The following is a 16,860-nucleotide window of genomic DNA, read 5'->3' on the forward strand; positions in this document are numbered from 1 at the left end:
AAGCAAGATGGGATGAGCTGGAAGATGGGCGGTATACACATGATTTTTCCCCGGATATTAGGTGCTTGGAGCGCGCCTACTGGATTTCCCGGAATAAGTATGTTTCACAGTTTCTTTCAGGACACGGTGGTCCTTTTAGGAGCAAGCTAACCCACCGGGTTGGTCTAGTGGTTAACGCGTCTTCCCAAATCAGCTGATTTGGAAGTCGAGAGTTCCAGCGTTCAAGTCCTAGTAAAGCCAGATATTTTTACATGGATTTGAATACTAGATCGTGGATACCGGTGTTCTTTGGTTGTTGGGTTTCAATTAACCACACATCTCAGGAATGGTCGAACTGAGAATGTACAAGACTACACTTCATTCACACTCATACACATGATCCTCATTCATCCTCTGAAGAATTATCTAAACGGTAGTTACCGGGGGCTAAACAGGAAAAAGAAAGAAAGAAAGGAGCAAGCTGGTGCGATTCGGCCTGGTGGGTGCGGGGTTCTGGATGACGCTTTTTATTGTTGTATGAGTGCACAAAATACGATGAGAAGCATACCGAGGTGATTTGTCGTCCCGACATTCTCGGTTCGGCATTGAATATTCAGCAGAATTGGAGTAACCGGGCCGAATGATGAATAATTAAGGAAATTATGATATACCTTGCAAAAGAAAGGATAGCGTAGGGGGTGTAGAGTCCTGACTGGGCTTCCCTTGTTTCTATTATTTTCTTATCTCTTTGTTACTTTGTATTTGTTGGTTTTTACATTAGTTGTTATGTTGTGGTTTTGTTTTAATGTTTCACTTTTATGTTTTTCACTTGGTTTGAGTTGTGTGTCGACCTCACTTCTACCTGCTCGGAAAAGTGATTTCAGTTCCTTTATTCAACGTTGAGGAATTCAGTCTTGTTTAAGATTATATTTGAGATGTCTTTTGTTACTACGAGTTCATCTTTGTTAGTAGTATACCGATGGGAATGCCGTAAGCGACATTCCCATCGGTGGCATCCTGACCGAGGCGAGGCTGTAATGTGTCAACCGCCGAGGTTTTCTGAAGATGACCTCGATAAAGTCCATCAAGGCTAGGTATGGAGGGGGGTGGGATTTTCTTTTTCCTGTTTAGCCTCCGGTAACTACTGTTTAGATAATTCTTCAGAGGATGATTGAGGATGATTGAGGATGATATGTATGAGTGTAGATGAAGTGTAGTCTTGTACATTCTCAGTTCGACCGTTCCTGAGATGTGTGGTTAATTGAAACCCAACCACCAAAGAACACCGGTATCCACGATCTAGTATTCAAATCCGTGTAAAAATAACTGGCTTTACTAGGACTTGAACGCTGGAACTCTCGACTTCCAAATCAGCTGATTTGGGAAGACGCGTTCACCATTAGACCAACCCGGTGGGTCGGGGTCATGATGGTTGAGATTCATTATCTGAACTGTAATTTTTTTTAGTTTTTATCAATAACAATTGTACAATTTGTTATTTGCTAATGCTTTTTTGGAAGGTAGTTTTAAAGTATTTAAAATTTCAGTTCTCTTCATAAAATTTCCAGACTTGAATTTTTATAATAAGTACGTTAAAATAAAATATAAATCATTTAAAACAGAAAATGTATCTTTTATAAAGTTCCACTTTTCTGAAAATTTGAAAAATTATTTTTTCTTGGTTTCTCCACAACCAGAAACAAAGAAACTGTCCAGAATTCGGATTTTGTAGGTTTTAAAAAAATGTTGTTTATTATGAACTTTTTTTTTATGTATTACTCATGTGCAGATAACATGAAACTTGAAGATACAAAATAGTCATTGAAAAAGTTAAATAGAATTTTTAACTTCTTAAACGGTAATTATCGAATTTACTGTTAAAAATATATGTTTTATCAAATTTTTATTAATAGGTACGATATTTGTACTTGGAAACAGGTTGAGGACTCATTTTAATGAGCCAAAAAATAAATGAATAAATAATATTGGAGTTAAGAAATATATATATGTATATTTATATTATTTTTTATATAATATAAATATATATATATATATATATATTTCGTTTAATTTAATGTTCAGTTGAGAATTGTAAAACGTATTACTTATGTTTGATAATTTTATTAGGTTGGTTTTTCTTGTTTACAAAAAAAATGTGTATGTATATATTTCTTTATAAAGAGAGGGAGATAGAACAAAACTACTGATCCTGCAATTTACTTTACTTTCAATAGAATCAAATACTGTAGATTCTGATGTCTCCCTTGTATGACCTTAAATGAAAAACTGTATTAAGTAGTGTTGTCTCGTTGGCATGACAACAAGACATTTGTGATTGGAGAAGTTCATACCAGCTTGCTTTCCCTCGTATTTCCCAACTGTATTTTACTGCTGTTAATATTATCTTCAATTCCTGACGATTTCTTTTTTTAATTAGATTATATATTTTATTATTTTTCTAAGATTTTTGTTGTGATTATTAATTTCTTTCTTTTAACTTAATTTAATTAAGTTATCTATTTAACAGTGAAATACAATAAATTCAGTTAATTTATGGATATGCTTGATAAAGAATAGATTTTTTTTTTATGATTATTTAAAACAAAATTAAAAGTATTTCCACATAGACTATAACTTTAAAGTTTAATTTTAGTATAAATACCGTACTTCAGATCTTAAAAAGTCAAAATTTTCGCTGGAAGCCGTATTTTTATCTACATTTCGATAGTAGATTTTTAATAGCTCCACTTTTTTGTACTTAAGCAGAACTTTTTTTACACTAGAGAAGTAATAATTTTTTTATTATTTATTTTCGTAGCAGGGAGACAATATTACTTTCCCAGCGAATGTTGCTATATTAAAGGGGAAAGTATGGTGATCATGTCTAAAGTTTCGGAGTAAAAGGAGGAGTCAAAAGTATCGAAATAAAAATAAGGGAATAAAAGTTACCGGATAAAAGGAGTATCGGAAATTTTTGAAAATCTTTTCATTTTAATTGTTGTAAAAAATATGATGCATCCAACTTTAATGTATTAACTTTTGTTACAGTTTGTAATAATGGTATAAGCCAAACTGAATAATAAGACGAATACAATATTTTTTATTGAAATGATTTTACTTTCTTGACATCATAACTCTATAGCTATATTACAAGAAAAGGAAAGCATGGTAATCAGTCAAAAAACGGGTATATTTTGTATTTCTTCACGTTTCATGACCCAGGGACCCCAAGAAAAAAAAAAATTGGGGGTAGTGTCGTACTTGTGTACGTACGTACGAACGAGTGTATTTGAAGGTTAAACCGCAATGACTGGATATACCGATTTTGTTGAAAGTTTGTACAATACTCGTATATACCGGAGCTATTTGTTGGTAAACGTTTGTAATGGGATGAGGCAGAGGATGGACGTTATATTCATGATCTCTTCCCAAATGTTGGTTTGCGTGAAGCCTCTTGGCATACACCCTGATAAGTACGTGACGGAATTTCTTTCTGGCCATGGCGCTTTTCGGGGCAGATTCCAGAAATTCAGCTTGGTAGACTCCGGAATGTTGGAACTAGATGACACTTACCATGTATTATACCAATGTGTGAAATACGAGCTGATGCGCATGGAGACCATTTGTCGGCTCGATATCATCGGGTCGGCGTTAGATCTCCATGCTAATTGAAGGGACCGGGCCGAATGGGCGATTGTGAAAAATTTGTTAACTTATCTTGTAAAGGAAAGGATTGCTGGAGGGGTTTAGGGTTTTGCTTGGGTTTTCCCGCTTTAAGTTTTACTGTTGTGCTATATTATTTATGTTTTGTTTTGTGTGTGGTGTTAGTGTTGTTACTGATATTATTTTAATGTTCTTGTTAGTTCTTGTTTTTTGTTTCGTGTTGTGTTTTCGTTTAGATTACTTATATTAACTGCCTATTTCGGGTAGGCAGTTTAGTTCCTTCGTTACCGTGTAGTCCATTCGGTCTTATTTAGGACTTGGACATGATGTGTTTTGTTTATGAATTCATGATAGTAGTACACTGATGGGAATGTCACTTGTGGCATTCTCATCTTTGGCATCCTGGCTGTTGTGGCTAGATTAAAAGATGTCAATGCCGAGGTATTGAAGATGACCTCCGGTAAAGACCATAAGGGCTATGTACGGAGGGGTAGCGTGGCGACCGAAATCGTCACATGGTGGGTGTCTTCTCCTACGGGGTTAAGATGGTAAAAGTTTAGGGTCAATACGTCCAGGTAGTGGGATAGATGGGGTACGGGATAGTGGGATATATAGATATGGGATGGGATCTTTGGAGTCAATTTTCTCAAAATTTTGCCAACAAAACCCCACTTTATATTAAGCTCAGTACATACGTACATGGTATCTTAACATTTTAAAAATAATTTACCCCCAAATTTCCCTCTTTCTAAAAATCAAAAATGCTAACTTTTTATTTATTGCATTCCTAACCGAATTCTTCTTTAATGTCTTCAAAACATATTAAGCGTAGAAGTAGTGCAAGTGACCCATAAAGAAATACTTTAAATGCTGCCCCTAAATACTTTAGGGGCAATTTTTGGGTTTTTTCCATGTATCATTACTTTTTCATTGTATAAGAATAAATAACCAGTTTCAGGAATATATAACAACTTTGTTGTCAGCTTTTTTTTTTTGTTTTAATTCTCTTAAAATGTAAAATAATATGTTCTCTAAATATTTTTGATAGGATTTGTTCATTAGGTAAAAAGTCATAAAAAATAATAATGATAAACACCCTTTGTATATACATAAAAAATATTCATAAATTTTATTGAATTCTTACAATTTTCTAAGTTAAAGAAATTAATGATGAGACAGTAAAATAATCACACATAACTATCAATTAATTTATATTATTACGTTTTGTTAATTTGTTGTATTACATTTTTTCAAAGCAGTGAACATTATTTTAATCTTAGATTCTGAGGAATTTGCAGGAATATCTTTTGAGTAAAATAACTTGTGTCACAAACCTAAATTTTGTGCATGTAATGTCTCCTTGTAAAGGAATTGAAAGAATTATGTTTATGAATAGTTAAATATTTAATTGATAATTACAAATAAGTTAAACAAAATCTAGGTTACATCAAGAATAATAAATTTGCTACTCAGTAGATAAGATAAAAGCATTATTCCGAAATTGTTTACGGAAGAATTAAGGAAAAATATAGAAAAACCACCGGAGAAGCATTATAGATTATCAAGGTATAAATAAAAATTATTCGTGGATATAGTTCATGTTAATACATAAAAATAAATGAACTATTTTATGAAATAATTGTATAATTGTGTTAGTATAATAAATTGAATCGAACATATAAAAATAATAATTTTAAGACGTTAATTGCTAAATATGTTTAATATGTAGAAAGTTCAGGTTAATCTAATAAGTAATATTTTAAAAAATACGTCAACAGGAATATATATTTTTTTGTAAAAATAATTTTTTTTATATTTTATTTTTAAATTATCTTATTTTCCCAGTTTTACGATCTCAGTGGTAGCATTTCGGCCTTTCATGCACGGTTCCCGTGTTTGAATTCCGGACATGCGTGACAATTTCCTTAACTTAAAAATTCCATTATCCATATTCCTATCTACGAGCTTTATAATGTTTCTGTGTTAGATTAATTGATCAGAGAAAAAAATGTTATGTATATGTATACATATACATAACATATATTATTCGGAAGAAGCTTTTTAAAATAAGTATTTTATTTAAAATATAAATCTAAAATCCTCTTTCAAGGAGGAAACCATATTTTCTATAAAATTAAAACACTTTTTTTTTGTGGTTTAATACAGATAAATGTTGCTGTTTTGTAACAAAGTATGATCATAATTTATTTAAATTTTTTATTACTCATTGTACACTTATAAAATAAAATTATAAATATAAAATCTTGGAAAATTTTTATTTAATAAAAATGACAATTCATATGTTTGTCACATAAAATGCCCTTGAAAAAGATTACTCCAAATCTCAGTTCTTATTAAATGAGATACAAAATAAATTGTTTAATTAGTTTATTATACCAATATATTAATTGCATTGTTAGGGGAATATATTTTATTTCATTGTTATTTGTTGAAACTTAATTACTTATATCTAAATTTACTGTAAAACTAAAAAATATTAACTACTTGCTAAATTTTTATCAAAATTAATTTATTAATTACTAATATTTTAAAATTAAATATTATATTTCCTATTCAGTCTTATAAGAAAGACATTTTTTTTCGTTTATCCTTTTTTTTTAATTACCACATTTATTATATGACTTCCTTTATCTTATATTTACGTAAGTAAATTACGATTAAGATTTCCTGTTTAAAATTTCTTGAATTTCTCCTAATGTTTTTCCTTTTGTTTCAATTACATAAAAATACGTAAATATTGCTGCTACAATATTTGTTATAGCAAAAATCATAAACATACATTCAATACCGAAATTATCAGATACGAATAAAAATATTTTATTCACAAAAAATGAGGAAAATGCATAAAACATTGTTGATACTGCTGCGGCTTTACTTCTTACATTTGCTGGAAAAACCTCTCCTAATAAGGTACTTGGAATTATACCTGAAAAAAAAAAATGAAAAAAGTTAATTTTATGCTAATCTTATCGTATTATGAACAAAAATTAAATCTGTCTACTCTATTGGAAATCTATATTGATAATTATAATTTAGCAATATATTCATGATTAGTCATGCATTACTGTATGACGTTCCGACAGAATATTAATTAAATCGTTAGTTGATATTAACTATTAGAAATTAGTTGTGTTCATTATTTTACTGTTCCGGTAAATATAACTACAATAGCTATCTTTATTAAAGGGAAAAGTATATTTTTCCCAACCAGTTTTCCAGCTACTGTCGTGTCTGGGTATGTGTGTGTGTGTGTGTGTGTGTGTGTGTGTCATATATGTGTGTGTGTGTATATATTAATATATATTAATATATATATTAGCGAATACAATCACCACTAAGATTTTTCACATGGTATGGTTTGTAAGACATAAATTTTCAGATATTATTGTAGGTTATTGTACGTCAAACATAAAAAAGGATTTTTAACCCCAATTTATTCGTTTTCATCCTAGATTTCTTAAAAACTTCTGCAAATACTGTACTGGAACCTATTTTATTTGATTTTTGAGGTAAAAAAAACCATGAGAAATCGCTAATTCTGCCCCTTAATTAACGTCTTAAAAATTTCAGTACGATTTCATTTCACCAGGGTATCTGAAATCCGAGCGAAATCATTCACTACCCGTAACTCGAAAACGAAGCATTTTAGGACATTGTTTATTTGAAACTTTTTCATTATTTTCACGAATAGAAGAGGTTATGAAAGTTCCGGGAGAACTTTGTGATACACCATAGATGTATGTTTTTAATTTTACCAATATTCGTCAGGAATATTAGTAGTTAATTCATTTTTTTTTCGTAAATTATTTAAACTATATCTTAAAATATTATTAATTCTTAAGTATTAAAAAGTTTTAATATTCACTTATCATTATAATGATTAAAATTCTAATTAAAATATATTTTTGATTTAATTTATTTTTAATTGAAAACGATCTAGGTAATTAAAAAGAAATTTGGCCAAGTTCTGTATGAGTTTCTACTGCTTATTCATTCCAAAACTTTTCTGGTTTTGCCGGAAAGACCTAGCAATTCAATCATTAAAAGTATTATTTTTATCTTCATAATAAATGTTCAAATATGAGTAACAAAAAAAGATTTTCCGAATTTTTAAAAATTGTTGGGGTCTTCGTATCAGTAGGGCCTTTTTTTTAATGATTATATTGATTGATTACCAAAATAAGATTTAATCATCAAAATTTCTTGAGATTTTTAATTTACGAATATTTAAAGAAATCCTGTAGGGATTATGAATGGAATCTTATTTTCCCTTTTTTTATTTTTATGATTTAAACTTTCCATTACTGTGGTAATACATAAGGAGAGCTAGTCAAAAATTATCTACACTTTTCATTTTAAATTTACTTATACAGTGGAAGGGGTTAAACATGCATTTTTCTACATAGTCACTTTCCCTGTCAATGCACTTGGACCAGAGGTCCACATGCTTGGGTATTACTTCCAAGAAGAAGGTTTTCGGTTGGTTACGAAGCCACTTCTGCACCGCTTTCTGAACATCTAGATCTGTGGAAAATCGACGACCCCGTAAAGTAGCGGCCCAAACAGATGTAACTCGGAAGAAGCAAGATCTTGGCTGTAGAGAGGGTGTTCAGTATCTCAAAATTCTGCACGTTCATGGTTTGTATGGTGTGCGGGGGTTGTTGTCATGCAACAACACTTTCTTCGACAATAGACTTTCGGAAGCTGAACTCTTCGTGGATGATTTGATGGGCAGAACCATAACTGATATCGAAAGAAAACGCTGCCTCATCGATGGTAACTTGCCTATTCGCCAGAACCATCTCTCGAGCTTACTGAATGTTGTCCGTGGTGAAAGTTGATGGATGTGCTGTTCTCTCTGTGTGTCACACTCGTCCGGCCACTTTTAAACTGTTTGATCCTTGAGAAAACACTTTGACGTGATAAAGCATTGTCCCCGTATTGTGAAGAAAGTCTACGATGTATTCCAGTTCCTTTCATACCATCTGACTACAGAAATCATTGTACCACCTTGGTGTAAAGTGCTAGCAGAGCGGACACGTTTACACTGTAGTAGCTGGAACGCAAATGACGCGATCGAAATTACGCACACGTGATCACAGTTGAACCAACTGCATGCATGTTCAGAAGGCAGTATTAAAATCTTGAAGATATGTTATGGCAAAAGTTTAGATAATTCTTGACCAGCCCTCGTATATATAAACCCACCGGGTTGGTCTAGTGGTGAACGCGTCTCCCCAAATCAGCTGATTTGGAAGTGGAGAGTTCCAGCGTTTAAGTCTTAGTAAAGTCAGTTATGTTTACACCGATTTGAATACTAGATCGTGGATACCGGTGTTCTTTGGTGGTTGGGTTTTCAAGTAACCACAAATTCCAGGAATGGTCGAACTGAGACTGTACAAGACTACACTTCATTCTCTGAAGTATTATCTGAAAGGTAATTACCGGAGGCTAAACAGGATAAATAAAGAAAGTAAAGCCCTCGTATATAACATTAGTTTTTAAATAGTCGTACATTTAAAAGCTCCGATAAGTGGTTTTTACTTGAAGCCATTAAAAATATTAAAAAAATAAATTTCGGCTGTCATATAAGGCAGAGTCTTTTGAAGACAGATAACACATGTTAATCACTAAGGATTAAGTATATATTAATAAATGGATATTTTGAAAGAAGGCTAGTACGGAATATTAAACGAATGAATTAATCATCGACTATCAGGATTATGCAAATTACTTGGAACTGAAAAAAAAAGGAATAGCAGCTAACGGGAATTATCTCTAAAACGAATCTTTGGATTTTTAACGCAAGGGGTCTGTAAATTATAGACAGAAGAAAATGATTCTTGACATCATATCACTTCCTTTTTCGATTTGGACGGTTATCGTTTGAAATAGTTCACAGTATTGTTATCCGTATCGGGTTATCAGCAATATGTAGACTAACACGTATGTTTGCACTGTATAGAAATCTTTTTCTTTGAATTTATTAATTATTTATAATTATTTTCAAGCCGGTTTTAGCTAGTATTTTTAAACCATTTATAAAATGTATTCTAGAGTGACATGTGTTTAATTTATTGTACTATATATAAAAGTTATCCTATCTTTTTTTTATTTTTTAGTTGTTGAGACGTCTTTTTAAATTGAAATGAAAATATATTGCCATCGTGAATTTGTATAATTATTTTTTATTAACTACGCCATTTATAGATTATCATCATAATTCTTTAATTACTAATAATTTTAATGAATTCTGTTCTACATTATACATTTTTCTATTTAAAATTTAGCCTTTACCATTAAACTTAATTATATGAAAAACTAAATATAACAAGGACTTGTGTAAAAATAGACTTTTTAGAAATAATATAAAATTAGATTTAATTAATTGTAATTAATTTTACGATAAAAAAAAGGATTTCAGACATTACTTTAATTCCGATTATAAACAAAAGTAATATTTTGATTTGTAAATCAAACATACAGACAACCGAAAAGTGGAGGTAAAACAAATCGCTAGCAGTGGTTAAATTAAATAGAAATTTTTTATTTTCTTAAACGGGCATCCCGACTTTTATTTTATTTAAAAGAATTTAACAATTTTGAATGATGTTTGTTGAGATAAATATATGGGGATTATAAGAAAAATCACATTGTTTTAATACTTTATTGAAAAATTTTAGTTGGCATGTTTTAAGATATTTGTCAATAAGAGCTATCCTCTTTATTGATACAAATTTTATTTAAAAAAATCTTTATTTGCATCTGAAATTCTATAGCAAAGTTCAAAATGCTATCGTGAAAAGCAAGTTGTTTGCGATATTTAGATTATGTATGAATCAATTTAGTAACACTGAGTTTGATGTAGCTTTATCTTGTGTTGATGTATAAAAAAATCTAACAAATTTTTTTTCTTTTATTTAATTCAATTATTCTAACTAAAGCGTGCGCGGAAATCGTATTTAATTCGCGCGAGTGTGGTACTAATGGCGGCTGTTGGCACTAGCTAAACTAACGTAATTTCACAACTTTCAGAACCAATTCGCTTATACGGTCGTCAGTTGGTGTAGCCGCGAGACTTAACGCACTAAGTACCGAGTCAACCAGACGATCGAGTTTGAGACCCAGCCAGACCGAGTTTTTTTTTGCACTTTAAATGTTGTTCATTTATTTAATTCTACCACTCGTTTGTGACGTCACAACATAGCAGGCGACTACAACAGCATTTTTTATGGTAAGGGTGCAATTTAAAAAAAAAAGAAAGATTTCCTGAGAAAAATATGACCTTAATTAGGCGAAATCTCGAGATACTGAGGGTGACCTTGCTCTACAGCCTCGCCTCCTTGACCTTTTAAGTTGGAAATGAATGGCATGAGTGCCCCATTTGTAGAAGTAACCTGACCAACTTTGGTCAAAATCGGTCCTCTAGTTCTGAAGATATAAGGTGATTTAGAAGCCAACACCGTATACACGAACATTAACATCAGGAAAATTAAGTATCAAAACGTAAAGATCCTGTGAAAACGGCATATGCCCAGATTTGACAGATTACAATACTTTTCCTTCTGGAGCTATAGCTCTGCTACAGTGCTATGTAAACGAGAAAGTAAGAATACCCTGTAATGTAGGCTGTCATAGCTTTATGATTTTTTATTTTAGTATCATTTTCTAAAATAATACAATATAATTATATCCTCTACATGCTGTGCTTTAAGGCTGGGTGATGTGGCGACCGGAAGCGTCACAAGGTGGGTGTCTTCTCCTACGGGGTTGGGATGATGAATGATACAACACGAGTTTGAACTAATATGGTTTTGACATAGAAAAACCTTTTAAATGAAAAATCATGGTATATACCAATTAGAAAACCGGATGTTTTTATGTTATTTTATTAAAAATTCATTAAAATAGTAGAGAGCATTAAATTTTTTTTTAATATGATAAAAAGTTAAAAAAAAAGGTTTATAATTACCAATTCCCAGTGAATATCCAAACGCAAAAAGTAATAAATTTGTGTAAGGAATCCATCTTAATTTAGTCGCATCAAAATCAGGTCGGCCATCCAAATAATAATAGGTCGCTGTAGTAGCCTGTAGTACTCCTAATAATGTACATGATATAAGTAGCAGTGGTTTACGTCCCAAACGATCGATAAGCGGTAGACAAATGAAGTTAGATAAGGTAAGAACTAGGCCAAATAATACCATATACTCTTCTGGACCTAAACCTCCACCGGTCGCCGGTAATGTGATCGATGAGTAGGCTAACATACAGCTTACGCCACCTAATCGTTGAAATGCACTTAATGTCATAACAATAATTGTCGCTCGTTTTGTTCCATGTGATCCTAAAAGGTCGTGCCATCTTCCACGTAATTCCATTTCCTGTAAAAAATATAAATAATTATTGTAAAAATAAAATCTTCATGAAACATATATGTGTGTGTACGTAGGTGCGCTCATATCTAATTCAGCATAATATTAACTCTTAATTAAAATTATTATCGTTAGAAGAATAAAGAAATAAAACGGCAAAATTTTTTTTTTCACATAATTCAACTTAATGGAATGAAATGTAAAAATAAATAAAAAACGTTAAATACCATTGTAATTGATGAAAAGAGATAGTTCATTATATAATATTATATTTAATTCCATTCAAAGTACATATTTTTAATGCTAGTTAGCAGTAATTGAACCGTATTGTTAGATCGGTATTAGTGTTTTTTATTTGTGATAATTAAAAGTTTTAATGAGAGTATGAATAATTATATAATAGTAAGAATAGAATAATAAAAATTTGAATGAAAATAAAAGTATTTTTTAAATACATAAAAAAATATAGCTAGAATACATGAAACAGATATGTGAAGATGTATGTAACAAATGTATGCTAAAATTAAAAAAACGTAGCGCGGAATTTAAAGGAAAGGAAACATAAAATGAGATAGAATGAATGGTAAGGCGTGCTGTACATATATATTAAACAAGTCTTGTGCATGGTAAAAAATAAAAACAAGAATTTAAAATGCATCTTCTTTTTTTTTGTTGTACGTTATTTTTTTAATGGAAGTCATAAAAAGTAGTACAAAACCTTCTGTAAAAATAATAGATTTATTTCTTACCAATAAATTTAAGAATTATTTTATTTTAACTATATCAAATGTTTTTAAGATTATGATTTGATATTATTGAAAAGATAATTCATGATATGAATTTTAATATCTTATTATTTTTACGTATACTTTTAAGTATAGTAATATGAATTTATTTATGAAAATACTTAAAAATTAATTAATTAACTTCTTACTTCTCTAAAATTGATAAATTTTCTGATATTGCTTTTCTTAATCCGTTATTATTTACATCCTTATATTTATAATTTTAATATTAAATCTCTTTCGTTGAATAAAGAACTGTTTTTGATAAAAGGGATTCTCTCTTTAAAATATAACAATAGAAAAATGATAAAATCATCGTCTCTAAATATCTTTTCACAATTTCTGCCTTCATTCTGGGCGTCAGCTAATCCGCGTACGACAGCCATCTTATATAATTTTCTTGTTATTTCTTGTATTTATAAATACAGTGAAATGTATGTAATTTATTTTGAATATAAAATCAGCCTAAATGTGATTACTATGATGTTCCTTTGTGGGTTTTCTCCTATGATTTCCGTTTTGGGTAATTAATGTTAGTAATAATTTTATGTATTAAATTAGTAAATATAATTATAATGTTACAAATAAATTGCTATAATAACTTCCTTGTATTTGTAATTCATTTTCTTCTCTTTGAATTCATTGAATAATATCGAAGGGAGATATAAATTTTCCCATTTTTGTTCAACATTAAAATTAATCAGTTCTCTCATTATAAAATTATTTGTTTCTGTTTCAGTATTTAATAACTATTTTGTTTTAATGCACATTTTTTTTCTTTATTCTGGTGTTAGACAAGTGGGATTTTCATTGTTAGATGCCCTTCCATTCTATTTTAGGAAAATAAACTAACCCGGTCTAATGGTTAAACTCGTCATCGCAAAATCAGCTGATTTTTGAAGAGAGTTCTAAGGTTGGAGTTCTTGTAAAGGCAGTTGTTTTTTATGGATTTGAATGCTAGACTGTGGATACCTGTAGTTGGGTTTCAATTAACCGCACATCTCAGGAGTTGACATTTTTCCCCTCCCCTGAGCCGGACCTACAGTTAAATCAGCCCACGGTAGTGTCCTTTAACTCTAATGGGCCTTCCTGCCCACCAGTTGTACGTCCGGCAAGGGAGGTGGGCCCGCCGGTTGGATCTTTTTATTGTGCCATCCTCGGCGAGGAGACTCCGAAACCAGGAATGCTGCAACCTTTATCACCTCGCAGAAGACCGGGTCTCGGCCTTGTCTGTGCCTTACGCCTCAAATGAGGGGTCCCAAAGAGGATAGTGAGGACCTTCCGTCGAGGATAGTGAGATCCAGCACTGATGAGTGTCCACGGGCAGAAAAAGTTGGCGTACAATCATTCACGCAATAAAGATCTAAAGTGCTTATTAATTCAGCTAACAGCTCGCCTCTTCTGTTTGTAAACTCTACCGGCTTCCACAGACTTGCAGTTGAAATCGCCTACAAGCAAGAGCTTCTTCCTAGTCCCAGTAATCGTCGTATGCAGTCGTGCCATGAATGTCGCGTAATAGGCCAAGTCGCAGTTAGGAGAAACATAAGCTCCCACAATCACCATTTCCGCCAGCTCGATGCAGAGGAAGCCATTATCCTTCTCCAAAAGATGCCAGCCTAAACGTCAACTGACATCCCGTATTGCCATGTCGGTCCTGTTGTTCGTAGTCCAGTTGCAGCCGGCCACAACTAACCTGTTTGATTCAGTCGTTACGAGAAAATCAGCTTGTTTCTCCTTAGCCAACTTTTCCACAAGATCATGGCAGAGCGAGCATCTGTTAGCATTGGAGAGTAGAACTCTTAACATGACTGGTGTTTACATTTCCTACCACCAGTTCGAATCCCAAGTCACCAGAGTCTAGGTGTCTTCGAGGTTCCGTGCAGCACACAGCCTTGTGACCGATACTTAATCGCTTATTTTTATAATAAACTTTTTTTTCCTTTTACTATATCCCGATTATTTATTATCGCATCAACAATTCAATTTATTAGCGACTGGAGTGTAATTGTAAATAAACCGGTAAACGTTTAGTCTTGAACAGACTCAGGACGAATGGTTAATTTAACCCCAAACAACAAAGAAGATTGCTGTATCCACAATCTAGTATCCAAATCCGAATAAAAGCAACTACTTTTACTAGGATTTGAACCTAAGATCTTCGAGATCAGCTGTTTTAAGATGAAGAGTTTTACCACTAGATGGAGGTTGGTAAAACCTTTATTTTGGTGTTATTTTAAATTTTTTATTTTCGTGGAGTGATTTTTTTTCTACCATAAGTGATGTAATTATGAGGGTTTTTAATAAACAATCAAAATTATTCGGTACTTACGTATTAGCCCTTCGATCATAACCATAATTATTCGTAACTTTGAAAATATCGCAAAGTTACGGGATCATTAACATATTTTGAATATTAAAAATATAAGCATTATTGCTTATAATTATAGATATATATTAACCAAACTTAAACTACGCGGGTTTCACTCGCTAACCTCGACTAATTAACAGTAATTTTTTGATTATTTAAATAATAAATAATTGCAATAATTACCGAATTTATTATTTAAATACTGAAAACATTACTAGGTTAGTTAGTCAAGGTTAGCGAACGTAAGTTAAGTTTGGTTAAATTATGTTTATAAAAATGGTAATATAAAAAGTGGTATTCTATAATGGTTATATCGGGTCATATTAACAATAACCCAGAAGTTTGAAATTTATTAGTGACGGGTTAATACGTAAGTACCAGTTATTCTTAAACGGTTCTTTATATTAATGTTATTAATTTGGAAAATAAGTAAAATGTTCAAAACAGTAAAAATAAATGTTTCTTAAATATAAATTTAGATCGCTATTTTGATTATTAAACAGCCATAATCATTGGAAAAAAATAAGAGAGGGTATATTCATTTAATTTTTCATACGATTTTGAAAACGTTCGGAAGAAATTTTAATAAATTTAAAATTGTAATAAATGGTCCCGTATTTGGTGTTAAACAATAAATTTTCAGTTGTGGTAAGAAATGTTTCCCAAGAAAATCCTCTTTATCACGTATATGTTTTATAACTAGTTTTTAATTTTAAAACTAATTGTGTGACTAGTTTCCGAGTAACATTTTTTACTGTAGGGGATATCTTTTGATTAGTTTAAAAATTATTCTATCCTTATCTTTCTTGAGATAAATTTGTTATCTTTCCAACCTAAGGAAGTGCCATTCATTAGGTCATTGCAGGCAATCTCAGTATGGAGTTTTAATTTTTTTTTTAGATATTTTTAATCTAATTACGCTTTCTACTGGGATTTTGTAATAACTATTTTTGTATTTTATTCTGTATATATTCCTTTTATTATGTTTCGGAAATACTCATGTCTGTATTTTTTTTTTTAATTATTATTATTTCTAATCTTTTCATTTATTAACTATACTATTTCCTCATTTTCTGCTGATTATGATTACCAATTAAAACTATAATTTTAAATTTTAACTAGAAAAAATGTTTGTTTTCGAGCGTTTTGTTTTTTTAATTTCATTTTTATTACCATATTGTTATTTAACTTTTAAATGTTACTTTTCATAATCTGCTTTTTGTATGGCTTTTAAACCTTTCCAATACTTAAGTATACCATGACACCTACACCCCAAAGAATGATTTATATCTATTAACTGCATACTCCTTACACTGATCTTAATTAAGTGACAGAAAAAAAATATATACAACCACTAATAAAATGGACATTTAAGTTAAACAATAAGAGAATATATTTTTTTAAATAATGAACTTTTAGGAAAAATTAAGTTAAGGTTAAGTTTTCATTACATATACTTTAATTATTAGGTAAAAAATGTTAGATAAAACATATTATTCTTCATTAAATAAGAATTCTTTTAATGTGGTAATGGCTTAAGGTTTGAAGAGGTTAGTGAAATATTCTAAATATTCTTTTAGAGGTTTCCGACTATACAAAAAAGAAGATTTAGTTATATTCCACTCACTGAAAAAATTTTATTTATGTGAAATAAAAAAAAATAATTTCT

General features: G+C 30.9%; 2 protein-coding genes across 4 annotated transcripts in view; one reads left to right on the forward strand and one right to left on the reverse strand.

Moving 5' to 3' along the window:
- Positions 1-16,860, forward strand: part of Dys (Dystrophin) — a 1,915,508-nt gene that overhangs the window by 431,978 nt on the left and 1,466,670 nt on the right. The window lies entirely within an intron of this gene.
- The window catches only part of LOC142327579 (facilitated trehalose transporter Tret1-like), a 30,329-nt gene continuing 18,270 nt past the window's right edge, over positions 4,802-16,860 (reverse strand). The window contains exons 3-4 of the mRNA XM_075370753.1: positions 11,636-12,047; positions 4,802-6,589 (exon numbers count right to left, since the gene is read on the reverse strand). Coding sequence (XP_075226868.1) covers positions 6,321-6,589; positions 11,636-12,047 — 681 coding nt within the window. The 3' untranslated portion in view covers positions 4,802-6,320. The remainder of the gene's footprint in view (positions 6,590-11,635; positions 12,048-16,860) is intronic.

The sequence above is a fragment of the Lycorma delicatula genome, chromosome 7 (assembly GCF_047948215.1).
Source record: "Lycorma delicatula isolate Av1 chromosome 7, ASM4794821v1, whole genome shotgun sequence".
Classification (NCBI taxonomy): domain Eukaryota; kingdom Metazoa; phylum Arthropoda; class Insecta; order Hemiptera; family Fulgoridae; genus Lycorma; species Lycorma delicatula.